This window comes from Haliotis rubra, unplaced genomic scaffold (genome assembly GCF_003918875.1).
Source record: "Haliotis rubra isolate DU_JTF1 unplaced genomic scaffold, ASM391887v1 Scf1458, whole genome shotgun sequence".
NCBI lineage: Eukaryota > Metazoa > Mollusca > Gastropoda > Lepetellida > Haliotidae > Haliotis > Haliotis rubra.
The window spans coordinates 90,371-107,757 of NW_025765401.1; the positions used below are offsets into that span (position 1 = coordinate 90,371).

Sequence of the window (17,387 nt, forward strand, 5' to 3'; positions counted from 1 at the left end):
CATTGACATAGAGATCATCTTAATTTAGCATGAGCATTGTCTCACACTCTAAACCGACAGTTTTCACCGGTCCCGAACGATGCCGGTTTAGAGGGAATCCACTGTACTATCTAGTGCTCTCAGTCAGCTAATGATCTGTATAAACTGTGATACAAAACAAGCTGTTTCACTGCCCTTGTAGACAGGCTTTAAATATTATTCAAATTGTTTTCATCGCTATATGGCTGCAATCTTGCCGATGCGAGGTTAAAGTTTAACTCACTTACTCTTTTAACTGAAATTATTCAAACATTAACATGACCTACTTGTATTGCTTTGTATTGCATTAATCCGTTGCTTTCCACGATTCACCAAACGTGTTCCATGTTTATTTTATGTATTTCATCCACTGCTAATCTCACCTGGATAGATGTAGCAAGGGGCGATTCACGTATGTTTTTTTACTAATATACTCATGCCAATAATGGTTGTCAAACCCACCCCACCCCACCCCCACCCCCAGCCTATTAATAAAATTGAACGGGGTAACAACCATTATTGGCATGAGTATATGTGGTGAAGGCCACAATACATTTTTGGTGTCTTAATACTTGGGTTGTTTTGTTGATATCCAAACGCCATAACACGGTACCGGTCGTTGTGGGGTTATACAAGCTGATTCATTTACGACAATTACTCAGTCCTGCCCCACAACGAAGCACATGTGACACATGTGGTCTCACCACAAGTGAGTTTGTTCAAAATTGCCTCTGTTCCCCCAGCAGAAAATGGGTACCCGGTGAAATAAGTGGTGAGACTATTAACCTTCTAGCGCCAAACAGGCAGCTTGGGTTATCCGGAGTAATACTGATCAGATTGTGCGCTTTGAGCAGCATATCTAGGCTGGAAAAGGCGCGTCATAAATATTCTCATTATCATATACGCCACGTACGGTAGAGTAATACAATATCCACAGTATCGCCGTACGTATGTAATGTATACAAAGCCGTGTCACTAATTATCTCTCGTACCCATTCAGCTTAGCACCACGAAACAGGCGGATGGTGGTCACACTGGACTTGACCTTGACGCCGTCACATCTGTTACAGCCAGTATCATCTTTACCATAAGTATTGAACCATGTTCTTTAAGACAGTTTGTTGTTGGTTTGAGTATGATCAATACTAAAAGACGTGTGAGCAGTTGAGCAGTTTTTAAACTCGACATGAAACGATATGATTGAATGTCATTTTTAATTCGCCCGTATGTTGTTGTCTTGTGAAAACTGAACCACATAAAGCAGGTATTGTACGATTCGAATTCGGCATCAATCTGAATGTTACTATATATATATATACATGTTATACAAAAATGTAAACTCTTCACAAGTTCAATAACGTGTCATATGAAATCTCACAATTACAGTCAATGTAAGTATAAGTATTGAACCATGTTCTTTAAGTCATTTTGTTCTTGGTTTGTGTATGATCAATACAAAACGACATATGAGCGGTGCTTAAACTCGACATGAAACGATATGATTAAATGTCATTTTTAACTCGCTCGTATGTTGTTGTCTTGTGAAAACTGCACCACATACAGCGGGCACTGTAGACTTTAAATTCGGCATCAATCTGTATTTGTATATTACTATATTAATATACATGTCATACAAAAATTTAACACGAGTTCAATAATATACCACATGATATCTCACAATTACAGTGGACGAAATTGATTTTCTTTGAGAAATGTTGTCGACACTCATGAATGCCAGTACACTGTTGACAGATGGCAGTGGTTATGTCCCACGCTGCTATCACGTGATGCTGTCTACGACAACATGTATATGATTGCGAAGTGGGTCACTATACGCCTCTGAACTGACCCAGGGAAAATCCTCGGGACCTCCGTGTCCATGAAGTGATTTAAACAAGCCCATGCTGAGTCATGCTAGCTTGTATAATGTTATCTTTACATTCATCAATATATAAGCAGAATACTCCTACGAAATATTTATTCCCAAGGAACGGTCTAGTCGGAACAAGGCTTAGGATTGGAGCAAGACTTTGACCACAATCAGGTAGGAATTGGCACAGCTGTGAATATCTGTAGTAACTTTATTCCACGTTGTAGCCAGTTTTGGAAAAGTCTATCGCAATAACTTACGTGAAATTTTGAAACTTGAATATCTAGCTCATCTGAATGTGTTAATCCTATTTTAACAAAACACATAATGTTGACAAAGGGAGATGATGGTTTTGTGAATTTGAAGTTTCAAATCACATAAACGACCTCTGAAACATTTCTAAATATTTTCCCCAAAACTGTTGCCTTACATAATATTTTTAGGAAGATATTTTGAAATACTGGTGTGCACAATTGTAGGTTAAGACGTTGTGGTTCCTGATGTAGTAAAAGCATGTACCACAATATATCCTTGGCAGAAAACGACTGGGACCGTTATTCCCATTATTTTATGTGTTAAGCTCCGATTCTGTTGCAGAACAATGAATGTTTTAACGTCAAAACAATGCTCAATCGTTTCCTTATCTACTTTATAGAAGGAAAGCTATAATTGTGCCTCGCACAGTATATGTTTGTCTCGTTTTCAATTTATCTCATATAATCGAGTAAAGAATATCGATCTCAGAATAATATTTGAATATATATACATGTACATAGACAGGGTTTGCTAACACTATGTATCGTTTACTAGCGATGATATATAAGAAACCATACTTTGATCTTATATTTCGTAATAGGAAAATACTCTCTTGAATTTGTTTTGCACGTAAAAGTTATATGCATGTAAAAGAACTTGGCATGTGATCGTGTTACAGCCCATTATCAGAAATACCGTACAAATGGATGACAAAGGACCTAATGATTCGGAAAATAGTGCCATGAGTAGGAGGTCGAAAACCTTTTCAAGATAATTAATACCTTTTATTTTTTGAAAGAAGAACTGGTTTTAAGGTTCATGATATGTGACTTTCCAACGAATGCTTGCATTTTATATTAATTGTTATTGGTTACCACACTTCAGATAAACAAGAACATGTCCAGCAACGGGAAATACAAAATCATCATCCTCCATGACAACAAAGAATGGTTCTCCTTCCTGAAGGAAGAATTCAAAGAATATGACGTCACAATGGAACAGTGGATCTCTGACGAAATAGACTTTGAAGTGACATCTGAGCCACCCAAAAATGCTGTCTTTTACAACCGCTGCAGCCCATCCTCTTACATCAGGGGACATCGCCTCTCTCTGGATCAAGCAAGAGTCATAATTCAATGGTTGAGAAATCACAACCGAATTGTTGTCAACGGCGAGATGGCCATTGACGTTGAGGACAGCAAAGCCTATCAATACGTCATGGCCAAAAAATGTGGACTTAACGTACCAAAGACAATTTTCACATCCAACCCAAATGCACAACTCATTGAAGAAAACTTTGGGAGAGACTCTGCATTTGTTATAAAACCAAACCGAGGTGGAAGAGGTCTCGACGTGAGAAAGTTCGACAACCTGGCTGATTTCGAACAAAACACGGAACCCCTCGCATCCACAACCGGTCTGTACGTCATCCAAGGTTTCATTCCGTTGACCAGCGGACTTTTCCGGGCGGAGTTTGTCGGCAAAAAGTATCTCTATACCAGCAAGGCTACGGCTTGTGATGGTTTCAACTCCAACTTTTGCCCGTGCGAGGTACCACGTGACAGGTTCAAAATTCTCCCCGATGTGGAGGACCCATTCATTGAGAACTGTACCAACTTCTTCAGATCGACAGCCCTTGATAACGGCGCGATTGAGTACATATATGACGCTAATGGCGTTCCATACGTCATCGACATCAACTGCAACACGGGTTACAACACTGAAGCGGAAGAAGAAGCTGGTTCCAGACGAGGCTACGTTGAAGTGGCCAAATACGTCTACAGCAAAGTGACCGAACTACGGAAATCTCACGCCGAAAAGAAAAACAGCATAACTCATGAGGATTAGAGGCATCATGCCATCAGACCGTGGTTCAGGGTTATAATATGATTGACTGATCTTCACTGCATTCAAATAAAATGTAAAATAAGAACTAGATTGCTTAATTATTTTTATATAATTATACACTTTTCGAAAGCCAAAATATCCAGCATGAATACTATACGTGGGTGTGAATGTGTGTATGGATGAGTGTGAATGATGTACATGTACTTATTTTAAAATCGTGTTCATGTAAACCTCTAGAATTAGCATCAACTACAAAAACATGTTAAAAATTAAAAATAATTTCGAAAGCCACTTATTGTGACAATATGTATACAGGTAATATAGAAGAATATTGAGGTGAGGTGAGGTGAAATTGGGTTTAACGTCGTGCTTGAGAATATTTCGCTCATAGATAGAATATTGATAAGCCAGGAGTACCAATATATGTAATATTCCAGATACAGATATATGTGATGATTATATGATACTACTGATGACATAGATGCTACCGTCATGCGTCGCCTATGAGTAAGCTTAGTTTCAATTATACACTCGAAGAGCCGTCGAACAGCGAAAGATCTTGTGCAGATAAAGTAGTTTTGACAAGAAGAAATATTTAAAGTCATATTTTATACATTTATGACTTATGCACCTGCGGAACTCACTTGGTTATATGTTGTAACGCCTGAGCCATCAATATTCTATCTATATTACCGCGACCTGTATATAATCTCATCTAGAACTGCCAAACTAGTGATTAATATTGTGAAAACCCTCCACACCTTTGTGGTGCAATGAAGCATTATTTACAGGCTGCAGGAGACGGGTTCGAACCCGGAATACCCACAGTGTGTAACGTCATATGAGCAGCATCCATGTATCTTTACTATAACGTTGCTAGAAGTATGAAGTATGAGGTGAACGTTCAGGTTCGATACTTGGACGTGCATGTTTTACTCATTCAAGCTTAAGCATACTGAGCCCCAGGCCTATATCGTCTCTCATAGTGGAGTGTTAGCTTCCCTTGAATGTGAACGGATCCGCTGCAGGTAGATTGGTCTGACCAACAATCTTGACTAGTCAGCACATTCTTCGTTCTCAAGAGTACATGCAAAGCGATAGGATGTACGAGCTGCTATAGCTGAAATGGTGTTCAGATCACACATAATATTACTCTCATCTGTTTATGAAGTAATGAGAACTGGTTACATATTCACTTTAATGCAATCATTACTTAAAATAGTGATGTGTAGCCCTCATTAAGTCATATGTTTAAGCTTAAATTTTATATTCTTATGTAACTACACATATCTACTTCCCCGATGGCGTCATACCAAAAGACGTTAAAATATGGTACTTGTTGGTCCCTGCCTGGCGCTCGGCATAAATGGGTACAACAAGGACTGGTCGGTTCGGAGTCAGTATAATGTGTCTGAGTGGGGTTTGACCCCAAATTATCCAAAATATAAAACTATAAAACCATAAAACTATAAAACTATAAAACAAGCTTCAGTTTGGGCTAGTACAATCAGCTGCACATACACATACACACGCATGCACGTCGTCATATGAGCAAAATATTCTCAAGCACGACGTTAAACCCAATGTCACCTCACCTCACACATATCTACAATTATGTGTATATTTTATTGGTGGTCAAATTGACCAACGCATTTTTGAATTGGCAATATAATCCACCAAAAATACAATGTACTTCTGAAATACAATGCGATCATAAAATCTATGTCAAGTAGAAGATATTCGATAAGCGGATTTGCTTACGAGTAATGCAAAGTGTAATCGCATCGCACCCAACGCTATAATCTAATACCCCAATGCAGGTGCCTTTTGTGGTGATCCATGAAGATCCGGGTTAGATTTATCTTCAGTAGCCCTTGCTTGTCGTAAGAGGCGTCTAGCGGGATCGGGTGGTCAGGCTCGCTGACTTGGTTGACACATGTCACTGTATCCAAATTGCGTAGATCGATGCTCATGCTGTTGATCAATGGATTGTCTGGTCCAGACTCGATTATTTACAGACCTCCGCCATATGGCTGGAATATTACCACCGGGTACCCATTAGTCGCCTCTTGCCTAAGTTACAACAAACAGGGGTTGCTGAAGACCAATTCGAACCCGGTTTGTCGAAGTACGATAACAAGCTAGTTCTCAATAACGAATATCGTTGGCACGCTTGATAATCGACAAAATATTCCTGGACGTTAGGGAAGAGTTTGTTTAAACACCTAGTACAGGCCAACTGTCTCTTTGGAGTCTTTACATAGACCCACCATAACACTAACATGATAGTAATAATAACATTTCTATTGTAACGTTTCCACCAATACATGCCCGCCTCCGTGGTGTAGTGGTTAGAGCGTCCGCCCGGAGAGCGGAAGGTCGAGGGTTCGATCCCCGGTCGCGTCATTCCAAAACACGTTAAAATATGGTACTTGTTGGTCTCTGCCTGGCGCTCGGCATTAATGGGTACAACAAGGACTGGTCGGCTCGGAGTCAGTATAATGTGTCTGAGTGGGGTATTCATGCTTCACTGCGGCGTGGTATCTCAGTGGGCTAGCACTATTAAACCAGCTTCAGTCTGGGCTAGTACAAGCAGCCGCACATACACATACACACGCATGCACGTCGTCATATGAGCGAAATATTCTCAAGCACGACGTTAAACCCAATTTCACCTCACCTCACCTCCACCAATACATAGTGTAATTGTATCGCAGAATGATGATACTTTAAACCATAACAAATATCCAATATCCCTATAGATGTTGGTCCATATTCCAACTCATACGATCACTTAAATCGATAATGTCACACATCGAATTGAAAGGCATGTCTGTCTTTTCCATCAACCTCAACAAAGGCTGGAGATCGTTCCTTCTCAGTTGCAGCTCCCGCCCTGTGGAACGCGGTCCCCCTTGACATCAGGAACAGTGACTCTCTCCCAACTTTTAAGAGAAAACTCAAAACATTTCTTTTCTCATCTAGTGATTGAACTGTAACGTGCAAAGCACCATTGAGCAGCTGCATATAGCTGGAAATATTATTATTATTATTATTATTATTAATCAGGCTCATTTAACGCTCTGTTGTGTGAATGTAGTTTATCAGTCACTGATAGTATATCTTTGAATAGTTATTGGTATACGGGATTCACAGTGTCCCATCTGGACCAGCAGAGTTAGAACGTGCAAGGCTCGACTTTCATGGTTTACAGTGTGCGTTTATCAACATATACATGGATTGAAAACAGTTTAACAGTAAAACATTACACATGTGTCACGTGTATTCACCGCATTTCAATGCATATATACATTTCATAATGAAACTACATATAGGCAAGAAAATCACAGATGGATTCTACCATGACTTCAGTAAACACTGGATTGTGATTGGTTAATTAAAGTCATTCAGAGGTATATAATCACGTTATACAGGTCTCTGTTTTCCGTGCGCAATCATACATGGTTTACGGTAATGCACTATTTTTGTCTGCCCACTAACATGGCGGACACCGAACAACCTACCGATGCATCGATAAATTACGGCGATTTTACTGTCGGAAATTACACATATGTCTTTAAAGATGGATTTAGCGATGACGGGCACGACTCACTACTTGCGTAAATCACAGCAATAGGTGTTTATACATACAAAAGTACTTCGAAAGCATGGAAACAAATATTCAGTCGAACAAGATCAAAACATCGTCTGCTTTCCGAATAAAAATTCAGCAAAAACAAATATGTTTACGTTGATTCTATGTTATGTCAGAATAGATCAGCAATAGACTGCTACAAAATTTCCGTGTTAAATTTATTATCAGCTTTCGTCAACGATATCGCCACTGATCTTGATCCGGTAACGGAGGATGCATTAACATCGAACGCCGAAGAAATTTTAGATTCTAATGCCTTCCGTCCACATAAATAAACAGTTGGGTTATCAATTCAAACAAAATGATATTTTGAAATTTGTACTGTTTCAAATTTAGCGGTAGTAAAACACAATTAGATCTACAGAATCTGCAAACCGTTCTGTTTAGCCCAACATATTTTTTTTTTCTAAATGTATAATATCGTTGAAAAAGTTATTTAGCTTAGTCATGATCCCTCTTATCCATTACACTGCTTGATCTAAAGTAGTCTATTAAAGTATAATTAATTACCTTACCGTGTTTATGCCAGAGGTACACCCTCGTGTCCTGATCCATCCTTTCGGAAATATCACCACAAATCTGGCTCTTTGTCAACAGACTCGCGAACATGCCAGCCAATCCGATTCAATTTGAATTCACTACACTTTGAAGCCACTAGGTCACAAAACACTTTCCAAAATGTAGAAAATAATATCCGTAGAATCGAATTTGAGCACAAAGTACACACATGAGTGTGTAAGAGTCACCACAGCTGTCGCACGCAGACGTAGAGGTGCGTGAAATCGTCAAGTTGACAGGGCGCAAAATTCAACAGTATCTAAATTCGGTACAACACGGACTTCTCGTTACAGCAAAAGCGCCCCTACTCTTAAATTTTGTACCAGTACCAGTAATTAGATATCAAAGACTATCTCAGTCATACAATCAGGTTAACCTTGCGCAAACTGTCAGTGGCTCTCCTGTCGCATCTTTCCAAATGTAAACAATGACTTCGAGAAAGGTCAAGGCCATGAGGTTGCTGCCACTATTCTGGTGGGGAAAGGGTCTACGGTGGAATTTTCAAATGTGAACCAAGCTTTTGAAACTTATTTGATATATGTTTTCCAACTTATCAGTTAATGATTGGTGATTGATGCATTGAAAAACAAAACGTGATTTGTTATTACTGAATCTGGAGTTTGTTAGTCATTGACGGTTTGCCACCAAACACCCGTTTCGGGCGATACCACTTGAGATTGGAATGCGAGGCCGCTTCACGTATTGACTCGTAACCAAAGAAAGAGCTCCACCTGAAATTGTTCATAAAATTGTCATGGTAGAATGGAGATAAACCTACTGTGTTGGAAAATCAGAGGTATATAACGAAATTATAATAGCTCTAAATTGTTCATTTAAAACCTCACGCTACGCGTTCGGTTTTAAATGAAATTTAGAAACTATTATAATTCGCCTCGGCATCGAACGAATAAGTCTCAGAATCTCGTGTTGCCCAATAGCAGCCCACTCTGCCTGTAGTGCCTGTGCGAGTTGCTGAAGTGTCTGGGGCTGAGGGTTACGGCGTCGCACCCGTCTGTCCAGGGCATCCCACAGATGTTCGATCGGGTTTAAGTCCGGTGATCTTGAGGGTCTGGGGAGCACACTGATGTTGTGGTTCTGGAGGAAGTCTCTACTGTGACGTGCTGTGTGGGGCCTGGCATTGTCCTGTTGAAACAACTCCCTCTGGCGATCAATGATTGGAAGGAGGTGTGGGCGTAGGATTTCGTCACAGTACCGTTGAGCTGTCAGGTTGCCCTGGATCATCACCAAATCACTTCTCCTACGGCAGGTGATCGCTCCCCACATCATAACACTTTCCCGGCCGAATCTGTCGACCTGGGGAACGCAAGCGTCGGTTCACGTCGATGTCTGTACACCCGCATTCTTCCATCGCGTCGTTCCAATAGAAATCGTGATTCATCACTGAACCGGATTCTACGCCAATTCGGTAGGTTCCAGGCCTGTACGTTGGTGCACCATTGAACTCGATGTCGACGATGTTGTTGTCGAAGCACAGGGCCAAAATAAGGTCTTCTGGCACGTAAACCAGCCTCTCTCCACCTGTTCCTGGCGGTCTGTGCAGATAGCCTCCTCAATCCGGGTATTTGTCGAGCGGTACTGGTCGCCGTAGCTGTTCGATGACGCAGGTGATGTACCCGGATGTAGCGATCCTGCGCTGCAGTGGTCGCTCGAGGTCGCCCACTACGAGGGGCATCTGCTACCGCATTCTGCCGCGATGGTGCTTTGGTGAACATTCATGCGTCGGGCAACTGCATGTTGAGACTGGCCAGCTTCAAGCAAACCAATGGCGATATGACGGTTGGCTTCACTTAGACGTGGCATTTTGCTTTCGTCAACAATATTCCAAATACAGTGAATAATCGACAGACAAGTATCAACCTTTTATACCCATCATTGAGACTATCTGATCCCCAACTTTCACGTGCATTGCATGTGAATTGTGTATTCTGTGACACTACACGCCGAAATTGAAAATCATGCTGTTAAATACGGGTATTTTACGGATGGTACGTTTTGTTGTGATGTTTCAAAACATAAACACCATGGGACTCATAAACAGAGCAAAACCTTTTGTAAAATGAATCACGTTTTAATTCATTGCTACATGAAATTGCTATTTTCATTATGCGTTTCTTTTTTGGGAGAGTATATATATGAGAAACTAATCTAGATGTCTCTTTCTCACTCAACATGATAAATGAATAATATATATAGAGAGTTATATATGTATAATTATTCATCTGTCCGAGAAACCTTATCTTCTATCACGGATGGCGCACTTACGCCCGTCCTTTGTGTGATTACCGCCAACTGGCATTAAGGAATAGCTGGTTAGCACACTTGGCGAACGCCAGCTTCATTATACATTATATTCATATGAATGTCCATCACGACAGAGTCATTTTACTCATGTCCGTCCTGTTTATGTAAATAAGTAGCATGTATAAAACCTATGCTGGTACTTGTATTGCCAAAAAGAGGGGATGGCCGGAGTGGTAGAGACAGACAGGACCCGGGTTACGCTGTCCTGGATCTCCTTTCACGAAGCAACCTTTACTAAGGTTAACCTTGACTCCCATTCTTTAACACTGCACTAAGGTTACCTTAGTGACTTACGATCACCTTAGTGCTTTGTGAAAGGAGGCCCTGGTCCCCGGTCACGCTCCTGGGGAGCCGGTATCCGCTAAATAAAGGCTCTACTTACACAAAGACTCAGGTCTTATAAACATAGGCTCTACTTACACAAAGACGATCGCCAACAACCCGTAAGTAACAGTAGCATTGTCGACACTTAAAATATATATTCGCGAAACATGTTTGTCTTTGTCATGTTTTTGAGTAGTAATAAATAACCTTATGAAATAAACAGATTTTTGACTCAGATTGAATCATAATACAATCTAAACCGATACGTGTTATGACTCATAAAGTATAAAACTAACACAGCATATATTTATTAATATTTAAAACATCGTCATGTGAAGGTGATTCGACAATACACCGTTCTGAGTACCATCAACATTAAAATATTGACAAGTAATGCAACCTTTTGGAACGTCTGCATTTGATGTATGAGTGAGTGAGTTTGGTTTCACGCCGCTCTTGTCCGGATAAACGGGGTTCGACTGTACCCAAGTTGGGAATCGAATCCGGGCCTTCGGCGTGACGAGTGAACGTTTTAACCACTTGGCTACCCCATCGCCCAAGTGACAAATAAATACTGTCTATTATAGTATATGTTGTAGAAATTAATTATGAAAGTCGTTAGATGGGAGATGAACCATCGATATCGTAACAAATCAGTATACATGGAATTATTTTCCAGTATATTTACGAGCACAGGAGATCAACCACGAGTGTCTTATCTTTTACTACATTTCACGATAAACAAACAGCTGTGTATATTCTCAAAGAACAGGTGTGGCGTTGGTTTACTATTTCCTTCAGATTTCTGTTCTTGCATCATTATTGCAAACGGTATCAGCACATATATCATCAAACATAGTATACATTTCAAAACAAAATTGATTCTCTCGTGACAGCCACTATGGCGTTGGCGAATACCCCCAAGTATGTATGGACATTTCCAAAGTATTACCTTCCCAGTTAAACCCATTTGTGTCTTTTATTAATTAATTACAGTGAAATCTGAGGACGATGTCTGGTTTATATTTGAAACCGAAATCGATTCTAGTGTGACAGCCACTATGGCGTTGGCAAATAACCCCAAGTATATATGAACAGTTTCCAAAGTATTACCTTCCCAGTTAAACTCCTTTGTGTTATTCATTAATTAATTACAGTGCAATGGCTGAAGACGATTTCTGGTGTTCCCCGCCGAGACATTGCTGGAGTTTTACAGCGGCGCCAATCCCCCTCACTGACTCATTAATGACATAATTGCTCTGTGTACTTACCACATGCATTGATGACATGTGACAAAGACATTCTTTTGGTCTTCATTACGGAATGGTCAAACATCAACTTTCAAGCTCCATCCTCATCATCTGGGAGGAAGGGGTAGCCTAGTGGTTAAAGCGTTCGCTCGTCACGCCGAAGATCCGGGTTCGAATCCCCACATGGGTACAATGTGTGAAGCCCATTTCTGGTGTCCCCCGCCGTGATGTTGCTGGAATATTGCTAAAAGCGGCGTAAAACCAAACTCAGTCAGTCAGTCAGTCCATCCTCATCTCACCCATTAGCTACAGCGGTAAACAATATTTACTTTTCCACGTCCATAGTTCTCATCATTTATCAGCGCAGTAACCATCCTCCCATATTCGCCGGAAGGTAACCTGGAGACCGAATTAGAGAACAAGGGAATATGGGTTCAATGTACACAGAAGGCAGCAGTTTACTGTTTGGACAAATACAGGGTGATCAACGAAGCGACAGATTAATTATATCCTTGTCTGCTTACATTTAATATCAAATGAATACACAAATACACAGTACCAGTCGTCTCAAGTAACCATATACTTGGCATATAGTTGCTTCATCCAGTAGCACAGTCTTGGACATTAAGCCAATGTGCATACACGAATGATTGCTGTTATTCCTGTATCTTCGACTAGTGCGGGTATTATGACCAAAGATTGAAGAACTGAATGATATTTATGTTGTAGTTAATTAAATTATGTCAAGGAAAATAATGTGTTCAGGTTTGTGACTAACTGTTTTGTATCTTGTGTGCGTATTATGATTGTATGTGTTTTTGGGATTTTTTTGTTTTGTGTGTTTTGTGTGTGTGGTTTTGTGTTTTTCGTGTGTGTGTGCGTGTGTGTTTGTGTGACACTACCAGTACCGGTGCTAGCCGAGACTGATGCCAAAAACATGGATAGCCCACACAGAGTGAATAGACATCGAGTTGACCTTCCCATATGCTGACCACTAAGCACTGTCCGTTGTCTGGGCAGATGCTCTTTCTATTAGACCAATGACAATATCGTCATCGACATCACACAGGTATATTACCAGTGGATGTTTGGGTGTTTTTACCGCAGAACTATTCCAGCTATATAACGGTGATCTGTTGATATTAGAATTCCGAAGCAGACAATCAAGTGATCAGCGACATGAACATTGCTCTACACTACTGGCAGCATGATATTTGCACAAATATATGTGATATTATGCTTGTCGAAATTGAATTCAATTAATGAACAGATTAATAACATGATTAATATATATCTCTCAAATGTTTAATTCAAAACTCAAAGCTATACATATACATTCATAGATGAAGTTAAACATAAAAATGTACAAAAACATAAAACATTCAAATGATGATACTATTAACAACCATATAAGTAATATATGGTCGGCAAAATTTCAGATGAAGGTTGTCCCCCTATGTCTCGTCTCCTACCGCGAAAGAATTGCGAAACAACTTAGTAGAAGCTGTTAGTCCTTATATGAATTCACGTTTATGTCAGTACTAATGGAACTGACTTGAGCAATGCTCTCAGCTTTGTCAACGTCTCTCCAACATGTACACAACGTGACACGTTGAACTATAATACATAACAATGGTATATGGCTGCTCCGTACCATATAAAGATAGTGATTGAGGAAGGTAGTTGTCCTGAAGTGGAATGCTTTGTAGTTTGCATTGAACAATGTAGATTTGCTTGTGTCGGTTGCCGTGGATACCTATTCTTGAACATCAACGATGAGTGGAGTAAGGTATTGGCTGTGGCGGATTCCAAAGGAGTAGTCGGGTTCCTTCTTCTTGTGGATCCACACCTAGGAAGAAAACACTCCATGTTATATATCTTCCACTCACAGGAAAGAAGAAGAAACATTAAAATATTGTCTGGAAGACCTCAAAAAAGAGGCTTGTTGAAACAATACTGGAGTTCAGAAATTGGGAAGCATTCTGGTGGGTCACTGACACCGCCTCCGTGGTTACATCAAGACATCTTTCCCAATTTCAAAGATCGATGCTCATGTTGTTGATTCAAGGCTTGATTGTTAAGAGACCGCGGTCCTATAGCTGGGATATTGCTGAGTGGGGGGTTACAAATAAAACAACACGACTGGTTTGTCAGGATATGGATCCATAAGATGCACACTCCACATTTTCATTCATGTTATATGGCAACCTGTGCCAAATAGTGCTCGCCTTTTTTTCAACCTTTGGATTTGATACTGGTGTTAGATCGTTTATTAATCTTTCTTTGCCCATAATCTGAATGCCGGACCAATGTTTCACTGATAGATACGTTATATGACGTTGAAGATGAACACTTACCTTCTGTGGTGAGTGAGCTCCTGGTCCTGGCTTCTTGGTGGTGTCCCCTGGCATGATGTTCCTGCTGGTCATACTGAACAAAGGGGCCTTGTTCTTGAACGTGCTGGGGTCGGTGGTGTTGTAGGTGCCTGGTCCAGGGGCCTGAAGAGCAACACAATAAGCATCATGTAAATATACTACCTGTAATCAGTCGACAAGTGTTTTGCCGAGTCGAGTGACGCTCATGTCATTTACATTCCACACCTTAACAGTGGATTTTTCATGCTCAAAGGTAAGCATATTATTTTTCATTCTATAGCTGGGAATGAGTTATATACTAACGAACTCGTGTAACAGTCCACTCGCTATGACTTGACATAACTCAGAAGTGCACAGATTACACCAAAGGAGTTACCTATGCCCGATGTTAGGGCGATATGGGCCCCAAGGCTAACTACCAAAAGGGCAATAATTCCTGCAATATGCCGTTTGTTCATAAAGACACAATTCAGTCCACAATGGAAGCGTGTGCGTACCCTGGCCAGATCCTCGGAAGACCCTCCAATGGTCTGTCTCCCAGAGAGACTGTAGCAGGCTGCCTGTTTCTTCCCACTCTGAACTGTCTTGCCGACCATATTGGGCAACGTGTAGCTGTTGGCAGCTGGAAATATACAGTTGAATAATTTCAAATATCACATTAAAAAAATATTAACAAGCGAGAAGATTTGCTACAAAGTTCTGCTTGTGCAAGGCGTATGAGCACATCTGGCTGGTATAGAGAGGCAATGAAATATGTTCACACTTTCAGCCACTGGATTGCATGCTCCAGGCTTTAACACATCATTGTCTCCTCCAAGACAGCCAAATCATTTGTAATGGAACTAAAGATCTATTCAGATTCAAGGTCATGGAAATAATATCAGTTAAAAAGCCCTATCCAATCTTAAAATGTAATTGGTAACTATTAAACAATCTTTTCATTCATTAATGTATATAGAATATGTCTACATTTCGTTACATTCGGTATCCTTAAACCCGTATCCGTTGAAAACTCCACAACTCCGAACATTATTACTTGTTCTGATCAAAATCATCCGTGTCTCTCACCTGGATTGTTGTCGGTCCTTCTGTACCTCTGTCTCATTCCAAAACTGTACTGTGGATGACGGAACTTGGCGCTGGGGCCGACTTGTTCAGGGTTATAAACACCAGGCCCGGGAGTCTTAAATGATTTGGCATCCTGCTGCCGACCGTATAGGGAGTAATGGGGGGTACCATCCATACCATCGCGGTTGACCTGTGGGAGAGAAGATTTAGTGAGTGAGCGAGTGAGTTTAGTTTTACGACGCACTCAGCAATATTCAAGCTGTATGGCGGCGGTCTGTAAATAATCAAGTCTGGACCAGACAATCCAGTGATCAACATCACTAGCATCGATCTACGCAATTGGGATACGATGCTATGTGTCAACCAAGTCAGCAAGTCTGACCACCCGATCCCGTTAGTAGCCTCTTACGACAAGCACGGGATGCTGAAGACCAATTCTAACCTGGATCTTCACAGGTGAGTGAAGTCTCAAGTTACATATGGTGTTCAAATTCAACTTTCAAGACATCCTTTGAAAAACCACACACTTTCTGAAGCTGGTTTGTTGATTTTGTTCATTTAGTTTAAAGCCATATTTGGATATTTTTATGCTGTGGGACTAATCTTTCTTGGTTGTTACTTTTACTGTAACTGTGTCTTATGGCAATACATATATGTGGTTGTCTTTGAAAACTTCTGGAAGAACGAGGGTGGTGGATGGTTGGTGTTGGGTGGTTGAGATGGGATCCTTACCTTGGTGTCTGGGTAGTAGCATGGGCCAGGGCTGCAGTCATCCCAAAACTTGCCGTGACGGACGCCAAAAGAGTAGGAAGGCTGTTTGATGTGAGAACTGCGAGGATCGTGGGTATTCTGGCCGATCAGTTTGGGAAGGCCATAGGCAGGGCCAGGGCTGGTGTACATAGCAGCGATCGCTCCACGGGGTTTGGTTACGTTGTGCGCCATTGTAATGGAATCTAATGAACAAAACAGTCAAAGAAAATATATTATTTTAGGGAAAAGAAATGCAAGTCTGGATTAAATATGATTGCTAATGTAATGACCAAGACGTTGTGATATCAATACTATAACATACATTATAAATAGCCTGGGGACTGTGTAATTGAAATTGCCAATTATATTTACCAAATTATGTTTTTTCATATATTTAGTATTCAGTATTTGAAGTAATATTACTTGCAATTGGATAGCGTCATGGTTATATGGCTGACTGTAAAAACTAATTGTACAGTTGTTCAATTTGCTGATGTGCTAACTATTGAGGTACTTTGATTGTAAAATTTTCGTTATAAAGGTCAATCAAATAAAAAGAAGTAAATTGTACCTCTACCATAAAAAAGCTTTTCTGAGAACTAAAAAGCGAGTATATTTTTGGAAGGAAGCATTGACTTGGTATTAGATATTGCGGAGTAGGTTGTCATATGAACAACAAATCATGCAGAATGAATTTCATGACTGCCATGCTAGCTATTTGTCTGAAAACTACCGGCAGATATACACTCAAACGTCAACGCCAGAAATTAACCAGTCTCGCTTCTACACTGAAACACATACTGCTCAAGCTCCACTCATACAATCTGCACAAAACACGTATGTGTTCATTACCTAACATAGATAAGAAATCTAATGAAACAAATGAAATATGCTTATGTATTGAAGCTCGACTCTAGGCATATTCTAGACCCTTCCATAATTTCCAAATGTCTAGCAAGCTGTCACATTAAGAAAACGTTTCTCGATATACGTTATACAAACGGATCAACGGCAAACAGCCAACGGCTCAACACTGACGTAAACGAACCTTTTTAGGGAGGTTCAAGTATGCTAAAATGTACAACGTACCAAGT

The 17,387-nt window shown here is 40.4% G+C and overlaps 2 protein-coding genes across 2 annotated transcripts; one reads left to right on the forward strand and one right to left on the reverse strand.

Moving 5' to 3' along the window:
- Window positions 1–1,827: 1,827 nt before the first annotated feature.
- On the forward strand, window positions 1,828–4,076 carry LOC124269584. Its single transcript, XM_046704608.1, has 2 exons — window positions 1,828–2,062; window positions 3,029–4,076. Exon 2 carries the CDS (start codon window positions 3,041–3,043, stop codon window positions 3,989–3,991), a length of 951 nt encoding a protein of 316 aa, XP_046560564.1. The 5' UTR covers window positions 1,828–2,062; window positions 3,029–3,040; the 3' UTR covers window positions 3,992–4,076.
- Window positions 4,077–13,854: 9,778 nt separating this feature from the next.
- On the reverse strand, window positions 13,855–16,485 carry LOC124269585 (outer dense fiber protein 3-like). Its single transcript, XM_046704610.1, has 5 exons — window positions 16,276–16,485; window positions 15,544–15,733; window positions 14,973–15,097; window positions 14,458–14,598; window positions 13,855–13,949 (listed from the first exon to the last, which is right to left on the reverse strand). Exons 1-5 carry the CDS (start codon window positions 16,483–16,485, stop codon window positions 13,857–13,859), a joined length of 759 nt encoding a protein of 252 aa, XP_046560566.1. The 3' UTR covers window positions 13,855–13,856.
- Between the last annotated feature and the right edge of the window lie 902 nt (window positions 16,486–17,387).

Bases quoted from the DNA above. Each gene is read 5' to 3' on its own strand.
- LOC124269584 (XM_046704608.1), top strand. From the start codon at position 3,041: ATGTCCAGCAACGGGAAATACAAAATCATCATCCTCCATGACAACAAA.
- LOC124269585 (XM_046704610.1), bottom strand. From the start codon at position 16,485: ATGGCGCACAACGTAACCAAACCCCGTGGAGCGATCGCTGCTATGTAC. The intron at 15,734-16,275 runs GTAAGGATCCCA...TCTCTCCCACAG, and splicing joins GCTACTACCCAGACACCAAG to GTCAACCGCGATGGTATGGA. The intron at 15,098-15,543 runs GTGAGAGACACG...GTATATTTCCAG, and splicing joins AAGGACCGACAACAATCCAG to CTGCCAACAGCTACACGTTG.